The sequence below is a fragment of the Halyomorpha halys genome, unplaced genomic scaffold (genome assembly GCF_000696795.3).
Source record: "Halyomorpha halys isolate HHAL.00 unplaced genomic scaffold, Hhal_1.1 Scaffold108.1, whole genome shotgun sequence".
NCBI classification, from domain to species: Eukaryota; Metazoa; Arthropoda; class Insecta; order Hemiptera; family Pentatomidae; genus Halyomorpha; species Halyomorpha halys.
The window spans coordinates 1990387-2006738 of record NW_027112950.1 but is presented as its reverse complement, the minus strand read 5'-3'; the positions used below and the strand labels follow the sequence as shown (position 1 = coordinate 2006738).

Here is a 16352-nt window from a genome sequence, read left to right as displayed (position 1 = left end):
TAAACTATGTTTTGTATGTATTAGAAGTTAATTAGTTTACCTTATAGATAATGAAGGATGAGTTGGTCGAGAAGGAGGAAGATGAAGAGGAAAGGATCCCAAAGTGATAAAAAATATATTTCTTGTTAACCAAAACAATATTTATTAGCAATTTTTTGCTATTTTGAAATACTTTTTTACCACTACATGGATCATTTCATTCTGTGTTATGCATGTGTAGTATATGGACTATTCTAAAAAAAAAAAGTTAAATTGGGTTTTATTATGTTTTTTTATATTTTATTATTTTCTCAAATCTGTTAATTTTGAAAACAATTATGTTGGTATAAAATATTTTTGTCTCTTCATTTGGTTTTTAAACTGTTTGTTGCCTTAAAATGTTTAAAGCCTCAAATTTTTCTTTTCTCTTAATTTACTCCTTTCCTGGCCATTTCTGACATAAGGGGGGTTATATTACAGGTCCTACCTGGATCTATTCTAATCATAGGTGGAAAGTTGAGTTTTTGAGAGGCCACTACGAAATAAAAGTCAACCCACCTGTATAGAGTACCTCTGTAGTCACAATGTTGACATGATGATGTCTTAGCTCTCTCACGTATGATGGCCTCTAAAGCCTCAAATTGTGATTTCCTCACACCTAAGCCATCTTTGTTGTTTATCTCTCAATTAATATCTTTATTGGGGAAATACTCTATTACTTAGTAATTTGTCATATTCTTAAGTTCTTTAAACTATAATCAGAAGTATTGGAACTGTTATTCTCTGTGATAGTGTGATGTAAAAATTCATTTTTTATTGTATACATGTCGCTACGTGGCAAACTGAATATATCAATTGTTGAGCTAAAACCGTTTGCGATGGTTTTGTAACATTCAGTTGGAAGGTTGCCTAGTGATTGTTATGTATGTGTGTTGTTGGTTCTCACTACAGTAAGAACATTTTATGTTATTTAAACGTAACTAATATAACAGTAAAAACATTTTATTAGTGTCCACCATCCCCTCCCTCCCCCCCGTGCTCAACATTCTCATCAATTAAAGATTCTTAAAAAGGAGTGTGAAGATTTTATTTAATTTCTTCACAACTTCTTTATGGCATTTTTTGTTGAGTTGTAGGGAGAAACTAAAAAGTCATCATTCTTGTTCTTTTCTACATTTTTGATTTGGAACATTCATTTATCAAATAGCTGCCACCATAGTTTGTTTCTTGTAATCAAAGCTCTGTTTAGTGGCTGGTATTTATATCCGGTGTAGGGCATTACACTTGATTTTACTAGGTAATAGTTTGAAATTACCGTTTTTTAAATTGATAGTTGAATAAGTGTTTTCTTAATCCTTTCTAATTATATTCTTTCATAAAATGGCCATATTTTTCTACAAAAAAATCTTCTGATAAATATTGATTCATGATTCTGTCACTTTTTATGATAGTGATATGATTTATATCTTGCCTTTTTAATTATATTCTTTCATAAAATGGCCATATTTTTCTACGAAAAAATCTTCTGATAAATATTGATTCACAATTCTCTTACTTTATTGATAGTGATATGATTTATATCTTGCCTTTCTAATTATATTCTTTCATTAAAATGGCCATATTTTTCTACTACAAATTCTGCTAAATATTGATTCGTAAATCCTCTCAATTTTTATGATAGTGATCAATATCTTATTTCTTGCTTGTCTACAGTATTTATTTATACTTAAGTACAAAAAAGTATTTTATTTTGTGTTAAAAATAATGAATTTCAATATAGCTCGGCTATGTTGTCCATTTGACACTACTCTCAGTTTTAATTTCATATTTTATCTGGCTATTGTTTTAGGTGTTCTAGGCTGGGTAGCAAGGTTGGTGACACTGAAATAGAGAGATTTGTAGTTGTAGGAGCAGCTCCACTACTATCTCATTTACTTGAAGATAGATCATTTCTTGAAGTAAGGAGAGTACCATATCATTAAATTATTTTTAATTTTTATATAATTATTATTTTTAGTTATTAATTCTCTATTTAAGAAAACGGTAATAATATACTGTTCTGAGGAGAGATGTTTTGTATTGAGATTATTTATGGTTCTGTTATAAAAAGCATTTTAAAACTTTTGGAACAGTACCAATAGGAGTAGGTTAATTATTTCAAATTAAAAATACTTTAGAAAAAGATTTTTTGAAAATTTGGTATTTAAGGTCTGTCAAACTATTCTAATCAGGACAAGAACCAGCTGCTATTAAATATCACTGAATTGTACATTAATACGAGAGTTAAATCAACATTAATAGATTCTGTTTGGAGGAAATAGTAAATAGGTGTACAACAGATGATATAAAGTGACACATCCAGTTAGTTGATTATGACAAAACAGTTGCTTATTGTTAACGCCATAATATATAATTAGCTTGTAAATAGTATTTGAGTTTTATTAGTGTTTAATTTAGTTACATTTATTTTTATTTATATTATTTTAATTGGATTTAGTTATTTGAAAGAAAAAATATGCAATTATATTTGTGTGTTATAATGAGTAATAGAGACAGTTGCTAAGAGTTGATCACTGTTGCTAAGAGCTTGCCTAGCAACGGGCCGACCATCTTCGTTTTTTATATCAGCTCTGGCTAATTAGTGGCCATGATAGCGTCTAAGCAGCCCTGTCTGCATTTATAATTCAATAGTTTGGACATTTTTAGTGAGTTAACCGTCATTACAGTTCGGAACCAGACCTTATCTGCATTTCGACTTGAATATAAATTTTTGTTAATTAGTCGGCTCGCCTAATACATTAATACGCTTTTTGGATATTTGGAATATCGATGAGCCACTACACCAATCTTGGACCATTGCGGCGGTGTATTTAGCTACTGAGCTACGACCTACACATCTCTGCAGCACTCTTCCTCTGACCTATCAACTTTTCGTCGAACAGTATTCATTTGTTTTGTTTTTTAAAATTTGTTTATTTTCTTCTTCATAATTTATTTAGCTAGTTTTATTTTGTTTAAAGTGTTTTTTATTTTACTTGTATTCATTGTCTTAGTCATCTTTTGTTTATTTTAGTTTTAGTTTTCAAATGCTTAAATTGACCGAATAAATGTTTACATCCGAACCAGTTTGTTGTTTGTTCATTTTATTTAAAGCCTTCCAACAAAAATACATAATAGATTTGAGGTGCCTTTAACACTTGTAATATCCCAAATATTTATATACCTGCCTTACATATGTGATTTCAGTTTCCTTTATCTCTTTGTTTCTCAGTTAAACTGTTTACATAATGACATCAATAACACAAACGCATGCATGTATACATGCTTCTATGATGCATGTATACATGAGTCCTAACTCGAAATCAGTTAAAAAATTACGTGTCATTTCTGAAATAACGATTTGATGAAGATAAGTATATTTTAACTGTAAAAGGCCTATACAAAGAAAATAATTCTTCTGAACTAAATGAAGACTGGGCATTGAAAATAAATAAACAATAGCTTTCAAATATTTTATTTTGTAGTATACTTTGTACTATTGTGTTTTTGATGTGCCTTTAATAATATAAATTATTAATGATTTGTAAACTATTTACAGCGGTTTACAATAGTGGCTGACAATATACATTCATTATCTCCTGAAGAAGCTGTTGGATTTTTATTTACTCACCTTCGTCTTCTGAAGTTTTTGATTTCCTGTAATGATGAGGAGATTAAAGGAAGTTGGTTGAAAATTCCATTATTGTCGAATATTATAACTTTGTTTTCAATGAGTAAGTCACCCCTTTTATTATTTGATTGAATTTATCAAAAACATAATAAACAGTAAGAATTCGGGTATACTATAGTAGTATTTTATAAATTTAAAGGAGTTAATATTTCTTGCTAATATATTCACTTTTCAAAAGTAAAGGTTTTTTGACATTGAAATTCTACCAACATTCACTGTTTACTTGATGATCCATGATAGCTTTAAAAAAAAAAAAACTTGATTCGTATAAATAGTGAGGAGGAAAGAGTGTGAGAGATAAAGATATTCCAAAACTTCCCAATAGACTTCAACAGTTTTTTTTTTTAATCGACAAGATCATATCTCTAATATAGCAGGCAAATGTATAGTATATTATATAAAGTATAGAGAGAATACAATTATTGAATAAGTGTAAAAATCATAAAACATGAGAAAATTTATGATACAATAAACTAAGAAAAAATAGAACCAGTAAAAGGAGAAAATACATTGTTTATAAATACGCCATTAAAATTTTATAGGAGCTTTGAAAAAAACAAAAAGAACCTTTTTGGGTTCTCGAAGGCTTACTACCATTATGTTATATATTTTAAAAGTAATATATCCTACTTAAGAAAAAGCTTAAAATTAAAATAAGTTGCAATTCTCAAAAAAAAAAGAAGTATCATATTCCGAATATAATTTACTGTCTGTTATTCTTTCTAGGTTATTCAATTCTAAATTTAAATACTAAAATTGAAGGAACTGATTCTTATACAACATTAATAAGTATAAGTGTTGCCTTTATGATCTCCTGTTTATCATGTGAGCAGTTTGTTGAAACTGAGTCTACTCTAATAGAACATCTCTTTACTTCTCATCTACAAACTGGAATACTTATATCTGACATCATGTGCCTTTTAGGAAGGTTTGTTATTTAAAATATTCATTTAATATTTTTTTACTAAAATAAGACATCTTGTTTATGATTGATTACTATTTAATATTTTTTGTACTTTATTAACCATATATATTTTTCAAACATAGGTTAACGAATGAAGAAGTTTGTCTTGAGGAAACAAAGTTTTTATGCCACATTTTGTGTAACTTGGACTGTGCAGGAATGCAAAGACCAGAGGCTTGTATAGTTGGTCTTACTGCTGGAAGGCTTTTTCACCTTCTGTCAAAAAATGGACAAGATATCATTGAAAAACAATTTCAATTACACCTCCATCCTCATCTTTCTTTTTATTTGAATCATGATTTTATAATGTCTTACGATATGATTAATAATGTATTGTTAACTAAAGATAATAAAAAGTGTTCTTCACATCAATTTTTACAAATGGTAGGTTTAAAATATTGAGTACAAAATTTCAAATCACAAATGTATATGTATATATGTATTTTTTGTCATAGCAGAAATAAATGTTTGTATATCTACGTGTTGGTGTTTCTATTATTTAATTATTTTAGACCAGAATATAAACTAAATTATTTGACTATTACAATATTAGCTTGTTATCTGTATCTTAAATTACTGTTTTAGATAGAATCAGTTACCCTATATAATAACATAAATGATGAAGAGACTTATAAGAAACTGAGTGATGCTTTTATTGAAATGTGGATTGGTTTCGAATCCTATCAAAGAAATAGTGTCAGGCAGCCAGATTGGTGGTATTACATTTTTTTTTTATTTACAAAAGGCATTCCGAAATATTATGGAGAGAAGGGTAATAGTATGATTAAAAAGGTACAACTATTATCAATTACTTTTTTAAGTTTTAATTTGTTAAGTTATTTTATAATTTACAATATTTTGTTATTCCCCTACTTCTTGTTTATCTCTAACAAAGGCCTTCAATTTAAACTAATGTAGAGGGAGGGGAATTATCCTACAAACAACCAACCTATTCTAACTAGAGTGGGAGGGTCAAGTTTTCATTCAGTGGAACTGCTATGAAATAAAAGTAAACCTACTAAAGCCAAAATCAAACTGGTGCCACTGCAGACTCGATGTTGCCAAGGTGACACCTCAACTCACTCAGCTACAAAAGCCTCATGTATTGAGTTACTTGACTTTTATTTCTTACCAAACTCAACTATCTTCTCTGATTTTTTCAGTGATCCATTATATCTCCCCATGAATTTCTCATAAACAGTTTCCCATTTCAGAAAATTTAATGTTAAATGAGTTCCACAGTAGTCTAATTATAATCTTAATATTATATTGCTGATATCTATTTTTTAAATTTTATACTAATTCAAATACTGTAATCGGAAATATATATTGAGTAATGGCTTAACATTGTCATCTTGAAGAAAAAAGTATGTTATATACTGTAATTTATTTTTTACATAATAAAGGCTGTAAATGATCAAAAGTTCATCTTAATAAAAAGGTGCTTTTATCTCTTTTAATATATTTTTGTTTGTTTTCCCTTCTCTTAGTAACTTAATATACTTATACATATATTTTTTTTTTTTAGATCTTGATTGATTTGCTGGATTTGTCTATGTTGAAACAGTCTTCCATAAATTATTACATCTGTGTTATAGTAAAGAATTTAGCTCAGAGTATTATATCTCTAAATGATAGTACTGTTTCTGATATATTTATTAATTGTATATCCTCTTCCAACTTTCTCATCAAACAGATTGCTATTGAAAGTTTTGTCTATTTTGCTAATATTCACCATGATCTTTTAAGGAATGCATCAAATGATGTAAATACAGAATATTATATATCTGATTACTATAAAAAAATTCCATTATGCGGAGCTATTAACATATTGAATTTGTCTAATGCATTTATACATAAGTGTTATTTCCAAGATTTAGATATTCCTCCCAATAAAAGGATTAAATATGATTCTGAAGGTGAAGAAATTGGTTTGTTATTCTCTAAACTAGTGGATTGTATAAAGGAGATAAAAGAGTTTTCCATTAATAGAAATATTTCATCTAAGGGCATGGAAATGATAAATTCAGCAATAAGTGACTTAACTAAGCTCAAAATAGAAAAATAATTTATTATTTCATGTTATATTGTAGTCAATTTCAAATAAAAATGTCTTTTATTATAGATCTGTTTTAAGATTTTTGAGTGAAATATTTATTACTACCGAAATAAATATTTTCTGTACCATATTGTTTATTACATTGTTATGCAAATTACATTATTCAAACACTTTATTTTTGTTTTTGTGTATAATTTTGAGTTGAACAATATTTTTCTCACCAAATACTACTTATACAGTTTTATATCCTGACAAAAAGTAGATTTATATCCTGAAGTATTAGTGTGGCAAGCTTAATGGTTGGAGTCTCAATAAAACAGGTGGTTTAGCACTGGTTGTGAATGATATGGACATCCGTTTTACTTTTTGATGAAGGGAACTGGGCTGTCTTCACCAGCATTTGTTTTTTTTGTTTAATTTATGCGAAAAGATTCATTGAATCTTATGATTAAGAGAGAAAGCTAAGAATTGACAAGGATTCTACGTTATGGAATAACATTATCCATATGGATAGTATGGAAGAATGGCAACTCTACAATAAGATAATAAGTATACCTACCAGTCGTGTTTAGAAGCAAATTCATCCCAGACTTGCGTCTCAATTTCTCACTGGGTATGGAAGTTTTTGGACTGAACTTCATGGGTTCTAGAATGATAGTAACCCTCTATGGACCTTGCTGTGGCATCCCAGAGGCTGCTGAGCACATCATCATGCACTGCTCCCTTCTAGGCACTAAGGGAGACCTGCCCTTATGTATTCTCTAAGAATGATTTCTCCTAGCTAGTCAGAGCAACTACCCATAAACATTTTGTGAAGTGGTCCCAACCCAGTCCACTCCTGGAAGGATAGATGTATTGAGACCATACAGGAAACGAGGAAAGTTATACCTAAATAATTCTTAACAGGAGCATTACAACTTGTATATTGGTACATGGTACATGTATATTGGTACATTAAATTACACACAATCAGCATAATATACTAATGGTACCAAAACTTGTTTAGAGAAGGGAGTAAAAATAAAAATAGTACAAATATTTTAGAATTTTGTCTATTTGATTTTGATTATTTGTATATTCCAAAAAATATTTAGGGAGTACTTAAGCCTCTTCTTGCAGATATTGATGGGCATCTATAGTGAAAGAGGTTCAGGGATTAAACTTAGTTACAAGACATTAGAAATGACAGCCTATGGGATAATGTTACATAAACAATTTACCATTTATGACATAATTGTCAAAACTTTCTTTTGATTTTTGTAGTTTGTAAAATGTACTGCTCTTCATAATTGCAAAATTTTGCTAATGTATATAGTACTTATTTTGTTTAAGAAATATTTTTTTTGTTATTGAGAAAATAATTAAAACTCAATCATGTCTTTGTTAGATTAAACTTTTCAGCCCAATCAAGTTGATAATTATCCAGGCTGACAATTGAAATAGAATACAAGATATAAAATACATATTCTTTGAAAATTTAATAAATTATAGGAGCTCAGTATATAAATAACACAGGCTGTCCCGACACGGCAAGAGTTGGATAAAGAAAAAAAAGTCATATTTAATAATCGATGGTAAGTAATAATAATAGTAAAATGCTTAGCAAACCTGAAGGCTCGATGTGAAAACCACCAATCGCTGTCTCTTCACATCAACATAACGATCGTTTTCCAAACTCGAATTCGACATTTTCTTAAAAATAAAGTGTATTCTTGTTGCAATAATGTTAGAAAATCCCACTCCTTTATTCTGCATCTAATTTCTTTGTCGCCTTTTAAAATAATAATAACAAATAAAGTCGGTTCAACTGGTTACTACTCAGTTATCTATGACTTGAAAAAAAAACTTTGTCCATGATATTAATGTAGTTCATCCATATAATAGCCAACATAAAATAGGTTATCCATAAGAAAAGCAAGAAATAATTACATATTTGATAAATACATACAAGATGGAATTGTTAGACAAATGAATGATTTGTATGAACGAAAATATTACAAGTGTGGACTGGAATAAAATGAGTCCTAAATAAAAGGCGTATGGCACTAGAGTAGTTTCATTCCTTTGCCTTAAAAAGCTTGAAAACTGCTATAGATATCATTGAAGAAAACCTAATATTGAAGTATACTTCCACAATGTTTTGAAAACACAACAGCGGAGAGACTAAATGACCGATAATTGGCTGGCTTATGATCATTTAAAATTATGATGTTTAGCGATGTCGAGTTTTACAAATGAATGAAGTAGTAGCCGATGGCACATATTAACTTATAAAAAGTGATCAGGGGAACTATTTTTGTGGGCTGTACCATTGAAGTTGGATAGAAATGCTTATTGTTAGCAGAATCGTTCGAAATAAAATTTCTTATACTACAAAATAGATTCGTATGTAATGTCACATAATTATTAACAAAGCCGAAGTGACTAAAATACAAAAACTTCAAGAGGCAGAATTAGTTGAAATAATCCTTTTATCAACTTTGTAGTTAAGTCGATTATTTTGGAGGTGGATGAAAATGGATTAGTTTTCGCTTTTCATGGTTTAAGATAAGGGGTTTCGATGGCAACGGATATGTCCAAGAACGCTATCATCTTACTGATGCAGGTCGGATTTTTAGGAATAGTACCAGGAGCGGTTGGAATAATCCAAATTAATGTCCATAAAAAGAATAGACCTGAAAAAAAATCATAATCAATAGTTCTGACTCACGATGGTTCTTTAATGTCAAGTGTAAAAACTAGAAAGACATATGTGTGATTAAATAAATGTTTCTATTGCAATTTTTTCTCCTGAAGAGAAGCGCTAGAACATATTCAAAGAACCTGACAGCCTCAACTACAAAATGGGCAAGTTCTACGTTGGAGAGTAAAATTGGCTTTAAGCTAGTTTTGTCCTAACTTTAACACAAAAAATCATTATTGTTTAAGCTTTGTGAAAATATCATTTTCTGGTTGAAATTTACAATTTTTTAGTTTAATAAATCTACTATAGTACTTACCAATACTATGCGTTTGACCCCCCTCTCAACGGTAATTTTCAAATGTACTTTTACTAATGTTCATTTAGGCAACTTCATTAAAAATATTTTTTTGTTTATTCCGATATGTTTAAGAACTTCAACAATAATTTTACATAAAAAATTCACTTCAACTTTCCCATTATTGTACTATTCCTTTCCTTTAACGTAAGTTGATTTTTAAAGTCTATTAGGAATGTCATTATTTACACATCTTTCATTTCAAGTTTGATGTGTCTTTAATAATTTTTCTATTAAGGAGTTTTATATAAAATGTTTTCTAAAGAGAAAGCAGAAATTTAGGATTACTTTTTTTTTTACAGTCTCGTGAGAACACTGATCAAAACATTGCTTAAATGCGGTTAGGAATTCATTTAAAATTTGAGGTGTTGGAAAGTTGTCAATAAACTGTAAACATTAACTTTGATGGCATTGAAATGGATTTGAGTAGTTCTAGTTTGCATTTTGATTCTTCAAATGATGAAGTTTTATGTAATATTTTTTATAATTATATAATTTTACTCTACCAAATTTTGTTTTATTTGGAATATTATGTTTTACCGTTTTAGTGTATGAAGAAGACTCTGGTTTTGGTTTAACTGATGACAGCTATGTTACTGTGGATGAACATTTCACTGGGGAGTATGTCGAATCAGAATTCCATGAAAGAAATACTATTCTTGTTGATGGTGGTGAAAATTTTGGAGTGAGCTCCATTGCTTTTGATTCTTTTGAAGAATTGCTATGGATGGGAAATCAAGGGGTAATGTGGAAATTCATTTGGATAATTATCATTGTATAATTGTTAACTGTAGAATTTTTGGTAATTGTAAGTTTCTCAAAGGGTCATGTTACTTCGTACTATGGGCCAGATCTACAGAAGTACACATCATTTCAAGTACATGCTACTGAAGAAATAAGATGTATTTATTCAACCGAAGGAGGAATTCTGTGTTTAAGTCCATCAGTTCTTCGATATCAAATGAGAAGAGGTTTGCCAATATTTACTCACAGGTACCAATCAGAAATATTACTTTTGTGTCGTTACACCATTAAAGTATCTTTATTTATATTTTTTTCACGGAATGGCCTTTCAAGACCATGCGAATATCATTACTCTATCCTTCTCTCCCAGTATCTTCTCATCATTTCTGTGTGCCTTTGCTTCCTCTCTTCCGACCACGCAGTACCCTTCCGTTTTTCTTTATTTGCCGCAAGAACATTTATTTATTTCAATTTTTTTCCATACTGTTCTCTATCCAGTCAGTCCTTGTCTGTTATTTTCAATTTCTTTGTTTCCTCTCTCATTTCCTTCATTCACGTATCCTCCTACGCTGTTATATTCGCAGATTCTGTCGAAGAATTTCTTGTTTAGTCTGCTTTGGTCCATTCTCATCATGTGTCCGTAGAATCTCAGTCTTCTATTTCTTATTTCGGTTTCAAGGTCATTTATCTCCCTATAAATTTCCTGGTTGGGACATAGCCTGTAGCCTTCCTGTGTTTTCTTGGGCCCTTAGATTCTCCTCAGGATCCTGGTACTCTATTTTCAGTAATTTTTCCTGGTTATGGAGACATGTTTCCATTCCATATAAAATTACTGGTTTTATGACCGTGTTGTAATGTCTTATTTTTGCGTTAGATGATAGGTTCTTCTTATTGCAAACATTGCCTGTTGCGAAGCTTAGCCTTTCCAACTTCATGTTTTTCTCCTTTATGCTCTCTTCCTCCAAACCGTTATTGCATACTATCTCTCCCAGATATTTAAATTTCTTTGTCACTCTTATCTGTCCATATTTTGTCTCTATTACTTTTTTGCCGTAGTTTGTTTCCGTCCTCATAAATTCTGTCTTTTCGTAGGAGACTTGTAGGCCTGCTTTTTCTGTTAAGATAGCTAAATCAACTGCAAAGGCTAGGCATCTCACTTTTATATGGTTTTTCTTGGTCCCTATTACGGCCACTGCATTATTTATTTTCCAGAACTCTCATGATTTTATCGAGTTCTATTTAAATAGTATTGGTGACAGGCCATCTCCCTGTCTTAGTCCTGGTTTTATCTAGAATGATTTGCTGATTAGACCCTGGAACTTAACTTTGGATTTTGTGTTCAATAGTGTTAATTATATAGGGTTTATTGTTTTTTGGTCTACTCTATATATCCTTGGTATTCTCAGTAAGGTTCCCCTGTCTATCGAGTCATAGGCTTTCCTGAAGTAGACGAAGGAGATGTAGAGGTTTTTGGGTCTCACAATACATTATTTTATCAGTAATTTCGCAGTTTTCCTCATTGTTTAGTGCTAGTATCCCATCTTTTCTTTTGAGTACTAGTCCTGGGGGTGTATATCCTCCAATCTTGTCCCTAAAGGCCTTATAGAAGTCTGGTGTTATTGTTCCTGAAGTTTTCCTTCATTTCTCCCAATTGGTTATATTGAAATTTTCTTCTTGCCTCCCTCATCTTTTTATGTGCGATTTTTCTTTCTCTTTTGTATCCCTCCATATTTTCTGCAATTTTGTTCTGGTTCCATGTTTTCCTTGCTTTCAGTTTTCTTCTTATCGCATTTTTACATTCTTCATTCCACCACGCTCTTTTTCTGTGGAGGCTCTGTTGTGCTAGTTTTTCTGCAAGTCCTGTTAGATTTTTCGTTACTTTGTCCCAGTTTTCAGTTGTGTTTAATTTTTCCTTGAATTCTTGTTATTTTTGTTTTACCAATATTTCTTGGTCTACCTTGCCCATTCTTTTCTTCTCTGTTCTTAGGGTCTTTTTTGTTGGTAATAAAGCCCATCTTAATTTGTGATGGGAAATGGTCTGACGTTACATTTATTTCCCTTCTTACTTTGACGTTTTGTACTTCCGTGTGGTTTCTCCTTGAAATTGCCACATGATCTAACTGGTATTCCCCCAAAGTATTATTGGGGGCATCCATGTCTTTTTCTTATTAGTTTTAGCCTTATAGTGCATTGACATGATTTTTAGGTCCGCATTTTGGCATAGATGTATTAATCTTTCTCCATTTTTGTTTGTTCTTCTGTGTGGAGAGTATTCCCCTAAGTATTATTTACATGTGATAAAGCATCTTTATTGCTATTAAGTATTTATTTTTCCTTTTGTGTCCGTAAGGCATAAAAGACGACTTATTTATGATAAATTTTCACTTTTCTTTAAAAGTTAATGGGCTGAATTTTGACACTGGTGTTACTTATATGCTTATAAGAAAAATAAGAAATATTATATTTTGTTTTCTTATTTACACCAACTGAAAAATATCTGTTAAAAATTTTGTTTATTTTATCTCTTTGGCTAGCAAACAACTGTGATCGAGTTGTACACTAGTAATAATAGTGTAGGTTATTATATAAAAATCATTCAATTTTGTGTTTAAGCCCAACCTCCATGTTTGACTAGTGCATTGTTTCTGAACCGGGGTTTTGGGTTGGAACACCAGGTTCCACATGCCCCTTTCAGGAGAATGGGTCATTCCACTTCAACTCTACAGAGATTTGAACCTTGCCATCTCAGATTTTCTTCAATTTTGCTTAGGATTTGTGTATGTATCCTAGCCTTTCTTAGCTTTTGCTGGAAAGGCAAGAGTTGAGACTCTATTTGTATCTAATGATAATGTTAGGGTTTATCATTTTCCTACTTATACAAAAAGTATTCTGATATTTTTCTAATAGTACCAAAAAAGGAGTCTGCTACCACAAATAGATGTGAACCTCTGGTTTAGTGCATGGAAATTTTTCATTATTTTTAAACCTATATTTACAATATTGCTTGTCCTTTGTTATTGAGTTAGCTGTGTTTGAACATATTTCAGTTTTTTAAACTAGTATTCCTTGTTTTTTATTCCCTACGCTGCAGGGTCATGGCTCTTCCGCCATAAGGGTATTGGCAGCCCATTAAAGTATCACAAACTTGGACCACTTAGTTTCATTGTCACTGAAACCCCTTCTTATGTCATTGAGGCGAGAGTAGTCATATAAGTGGTTGCGTTTCATGTCTATCTCGAAGCAAAACGAGCACCGAGGATTATCTTACTCCAATTCTTTGAAGATGTGCACCCAAGTAATCGTGACCAGTTATAACTCTAAAAGCAGCAACCGATACATGATGGGGAGGGTCAACTGGAATAGGTTCACTTGAACTTATGAGGGCAGCCTACTACTTTCCTTCTGCGGACTCTTGATAGATTTGTTGCAGCATATTTCTCATTATTCTTATTGAGAGGATATTTTTACAAGTTAATGTTGATTCTAATCAAAGTGTACCCTTAAGATCTCTGAGCTCCTTAAAAGTGTTTTTTGTAGCCAAAAAGAAGCCAAAGCTTCTCATGACCAAACAGAGGATCTAATGGAAAAAAAAAATTCAGAAAAAAAGTTGTAATTCTATAGATTCACTGTTATTGCTTTATCTTACTATGTATTCATATTGTGTTATAGCGTTTATGGGATAAGTATGGCATACACCTGCAAAACCATGGGGGTTGCTAATAATACCTATTTACTTTTAAATACTCTCATTTGTAGTCATTAAAAAATTATCAATAACCCTATAAAATGCATTTTAATATCTTCAAAATTGAAGGATTTATGCCATATTAGAATTTTGTTTCCTATACATCACTATTTTCAGATACTTTATAAACTGGAATCTTGGAGATTTGATAAAATATTTAAATGGCTTTTTTATTTTTTTTTTTTTAAGTACCTTTACATCAAAAATATGTTCAAGCTTGTTAGTGTAGTAGTTCTAAAAAATATAGAAAAAAAAAAAATATATATAGAAATGATTTTTCTAATATAAAATGATATGACTTTTTCTCCCATCATGAATGGAGTTGAGTATGATATCATGTCGCCACCTGATCAGTACCAGGGATATTACTGTAATCACATTAATAATTATGGCCATTGGTGGATATTATGATTGGAGTTGTAGTAACTCCCTCCAAGTGATACAGTTCCTTCAATTTAATCGCCTATTCCTGATATTTCCTTAGATTTTCTCCCACAGTAGAGCTTATATTATTATCGTTTGGGATTCCGACATAAATAAGTTCCGCTTTCTTTTTTCTTAGATCAATAAGGAGGATATCTGGTTTATTATGGCGTACTGTATCGTCTGTAATAATTGATTCATCCCAATAGAGCTTGAGAGGACCTTTTTGGAGGAGTCTATTTGGGTGGTTGTAGTATGGGCTCTTATTTTCAATTAAGTTGTACTTTATCGCCAATTCCTGTTGCAAAATTTTGGCCACATTGTTGTGCCTCTGTAAATATTCAGTACCAGCCAACAGTCCACATCCACCCGTGATATGTTGGATTGATTCCAGCGCTACCGAGGATAATTGACACTTGTCCGGTGCTGTTACTTCTTTTAGCACATGCTTCCTATATGATCTGGTGGCAATAACCTGATCTTGGATCGCAACCACGAATCCCTCTGTTTTGGAGAATAGCCTTCCAGCTGTTAGCCATTCAACTGATCTTTCATTGTCTATGGAGGCTTCGTTCAGTTGGCTGTAGAATCTCCCATGCAGAGACTTGCTTTTCCATTCCACCAGTCGTTCAGTTCATCCGCTTTGCTCAGGTTCAGTGCAGTCAGACCATAATATATTGTAACGATTGGCTGATAAAACACTAGTGGTTTTTGAATGGAAATATTGTCTTAGGGATAATTCTTGCTTGTGGCTTCTTCAATATTTTTGAGTCCTCGTCCTCCTTCTTTTCTCGATAAATAGAGTCTGGATTTGGATGATATGGGATGGTGGACTCGCTCTTGCGTGAGTGTCATTCTTACAAGACGATCTATATCTTGTAGGCTGGTATTTGACCACTGTAATATACCAAAGCTGTAGCTTAGCGCTGGTATGACCCAAGTATTGATGGCCTTGATTTTATTATTATTATTATTATTATTTTTCAGTTCAGAAAACATGGTACAGATGCAATGTATGATTCAGAGGAAGCATGTTCCAGATTCTATATTAATCGGTGGACACACATCTGATATAATTGAATTTAATTTAGCTGAAGGAAGAGAAATTCAGACGGTAATTTTTGTCATTATTTGGTCTAGTTTGTATTAGTATTTGGAATTCTAAGATAGTATATTTTAATTACTTAAAACTTTGACCGTGGTTGACGACACATTATCAAACAATGGTGGGTGGCTTGGGGGCACGTATGATAATAAGCTATCGATAAGGGAGGCCACTTTTCTGACTTGGAGAGTTTTAGCATCTCCCTTCCACCCTGGATTGTCCCAAACCCATTGTCAATATTTAACTCATCGTATCACTCCATAATTATCATTTCTTTAGTTGACAACTATCTTTTATAGTAGTAATCACTTTCTGAATGTTTTTTCTTTTAAATCTGTTATATTCTTAACCTACCTGCACAGTAAACTTCTATCTTTGTTTATTGCTTTAAATCTGATCTTTTTAATTTATTTTTCTTACCGACTTTTTTTTATGGATTCAAGCATATTCTCATAGGTCATAAAGTTTGGCATTAGTTAGTTTTGTCTGAATTTTTAATCATGAATAAAAAAAATCATCTAATCTGCCATTAATGGCCTAATATAGGCCAGGGAGTATATATATA

General features: G+C 31.2%; 2 protein-coding genes and 1 long non-coding RNA gene across 4 annotated transcripts in view; 2 read left to right on the top strand and 1 right to left on the bottom strand.

Annotated features, from left to right (window-relative positions):
- LOC106677794 (FIGNL1-interacting regulator of recombination and mitosis) overlaps positions 1 to 6841 on the top strand; it is a 9901-nt gene extending 3060 nt beyond the window's left edge. For both annotated transcript variants that reach the window (XM_014415919.2, XM_067050614.1), the window contains exons 8-13: positions 1829 to 1937; positions 3578 to 3752; positions 4436 to 4637; positions 4757 to 5057; positions 5259 to 5465; positions 6202 to 6841. In XM_014415919.2, coding sequence (XP_014271405.1) covers positions 1829 to 1937; positions 3578 to 3752; positions 4436 to 4637; positions 4757 to 5057; positions 5259 to 5465; positions 6202 to 6741 — 1534 coding nt within the window. In that variant the 3' untranslated portion in view covers positions 6742 to 6841. The remainder of the gene's footprint in view (positions 1 to 1828; positions 1938 to 3577; positions 3753 to 4435; positions 4638 to 4756; positions 5058 to 5258; positions 5466 to 6201) is intronic.
- On the bottom strand, positions 3545 to 8724 carry LOC136796561 (uncharacterized). The gene is made up of 3 exons (XR_010844292.1): positions 8341 to 8724; positions 7292 to 7570; positions 3545 to 3675 (listed from the first exon to the last, which is right to left on the bottom strand). It is a non-coding gene; the product is annotated as an uncharacterized lncRNA (long non-coding RNA).
- A 1361-nt stretch (positions 8725 to 10085) lies between these two features.
- Positions 10086 to 16352, top strand: part of PAN2 (PAN2-PAN3 deadenylation complex catalytic subunit PAN2) — a 35164-nt gene continuing 28897 nt past the window's right edge. The window contains exons 1-4 of the mRNA XM_014415930.3: positions 10086 to 10241; positions 10319 to 10512; positions 10594 to 10763; positions 15670 to 15796. Of these exons, the coding sequence (XP_014271416.1) occupies positions 10187 to 10241; positions 10319 to 10512; positions 10594 to 10763; positions 15670 to 15796 (546 nt within the window). The 5' untranslated portion in view covers positions 10086 to 10186. The remainder of the gene's footprint in view (positions 10242 to 10318; positions 10513 to 10593; positions 10764 to 15669; positions 15797 to 16352) is intronic.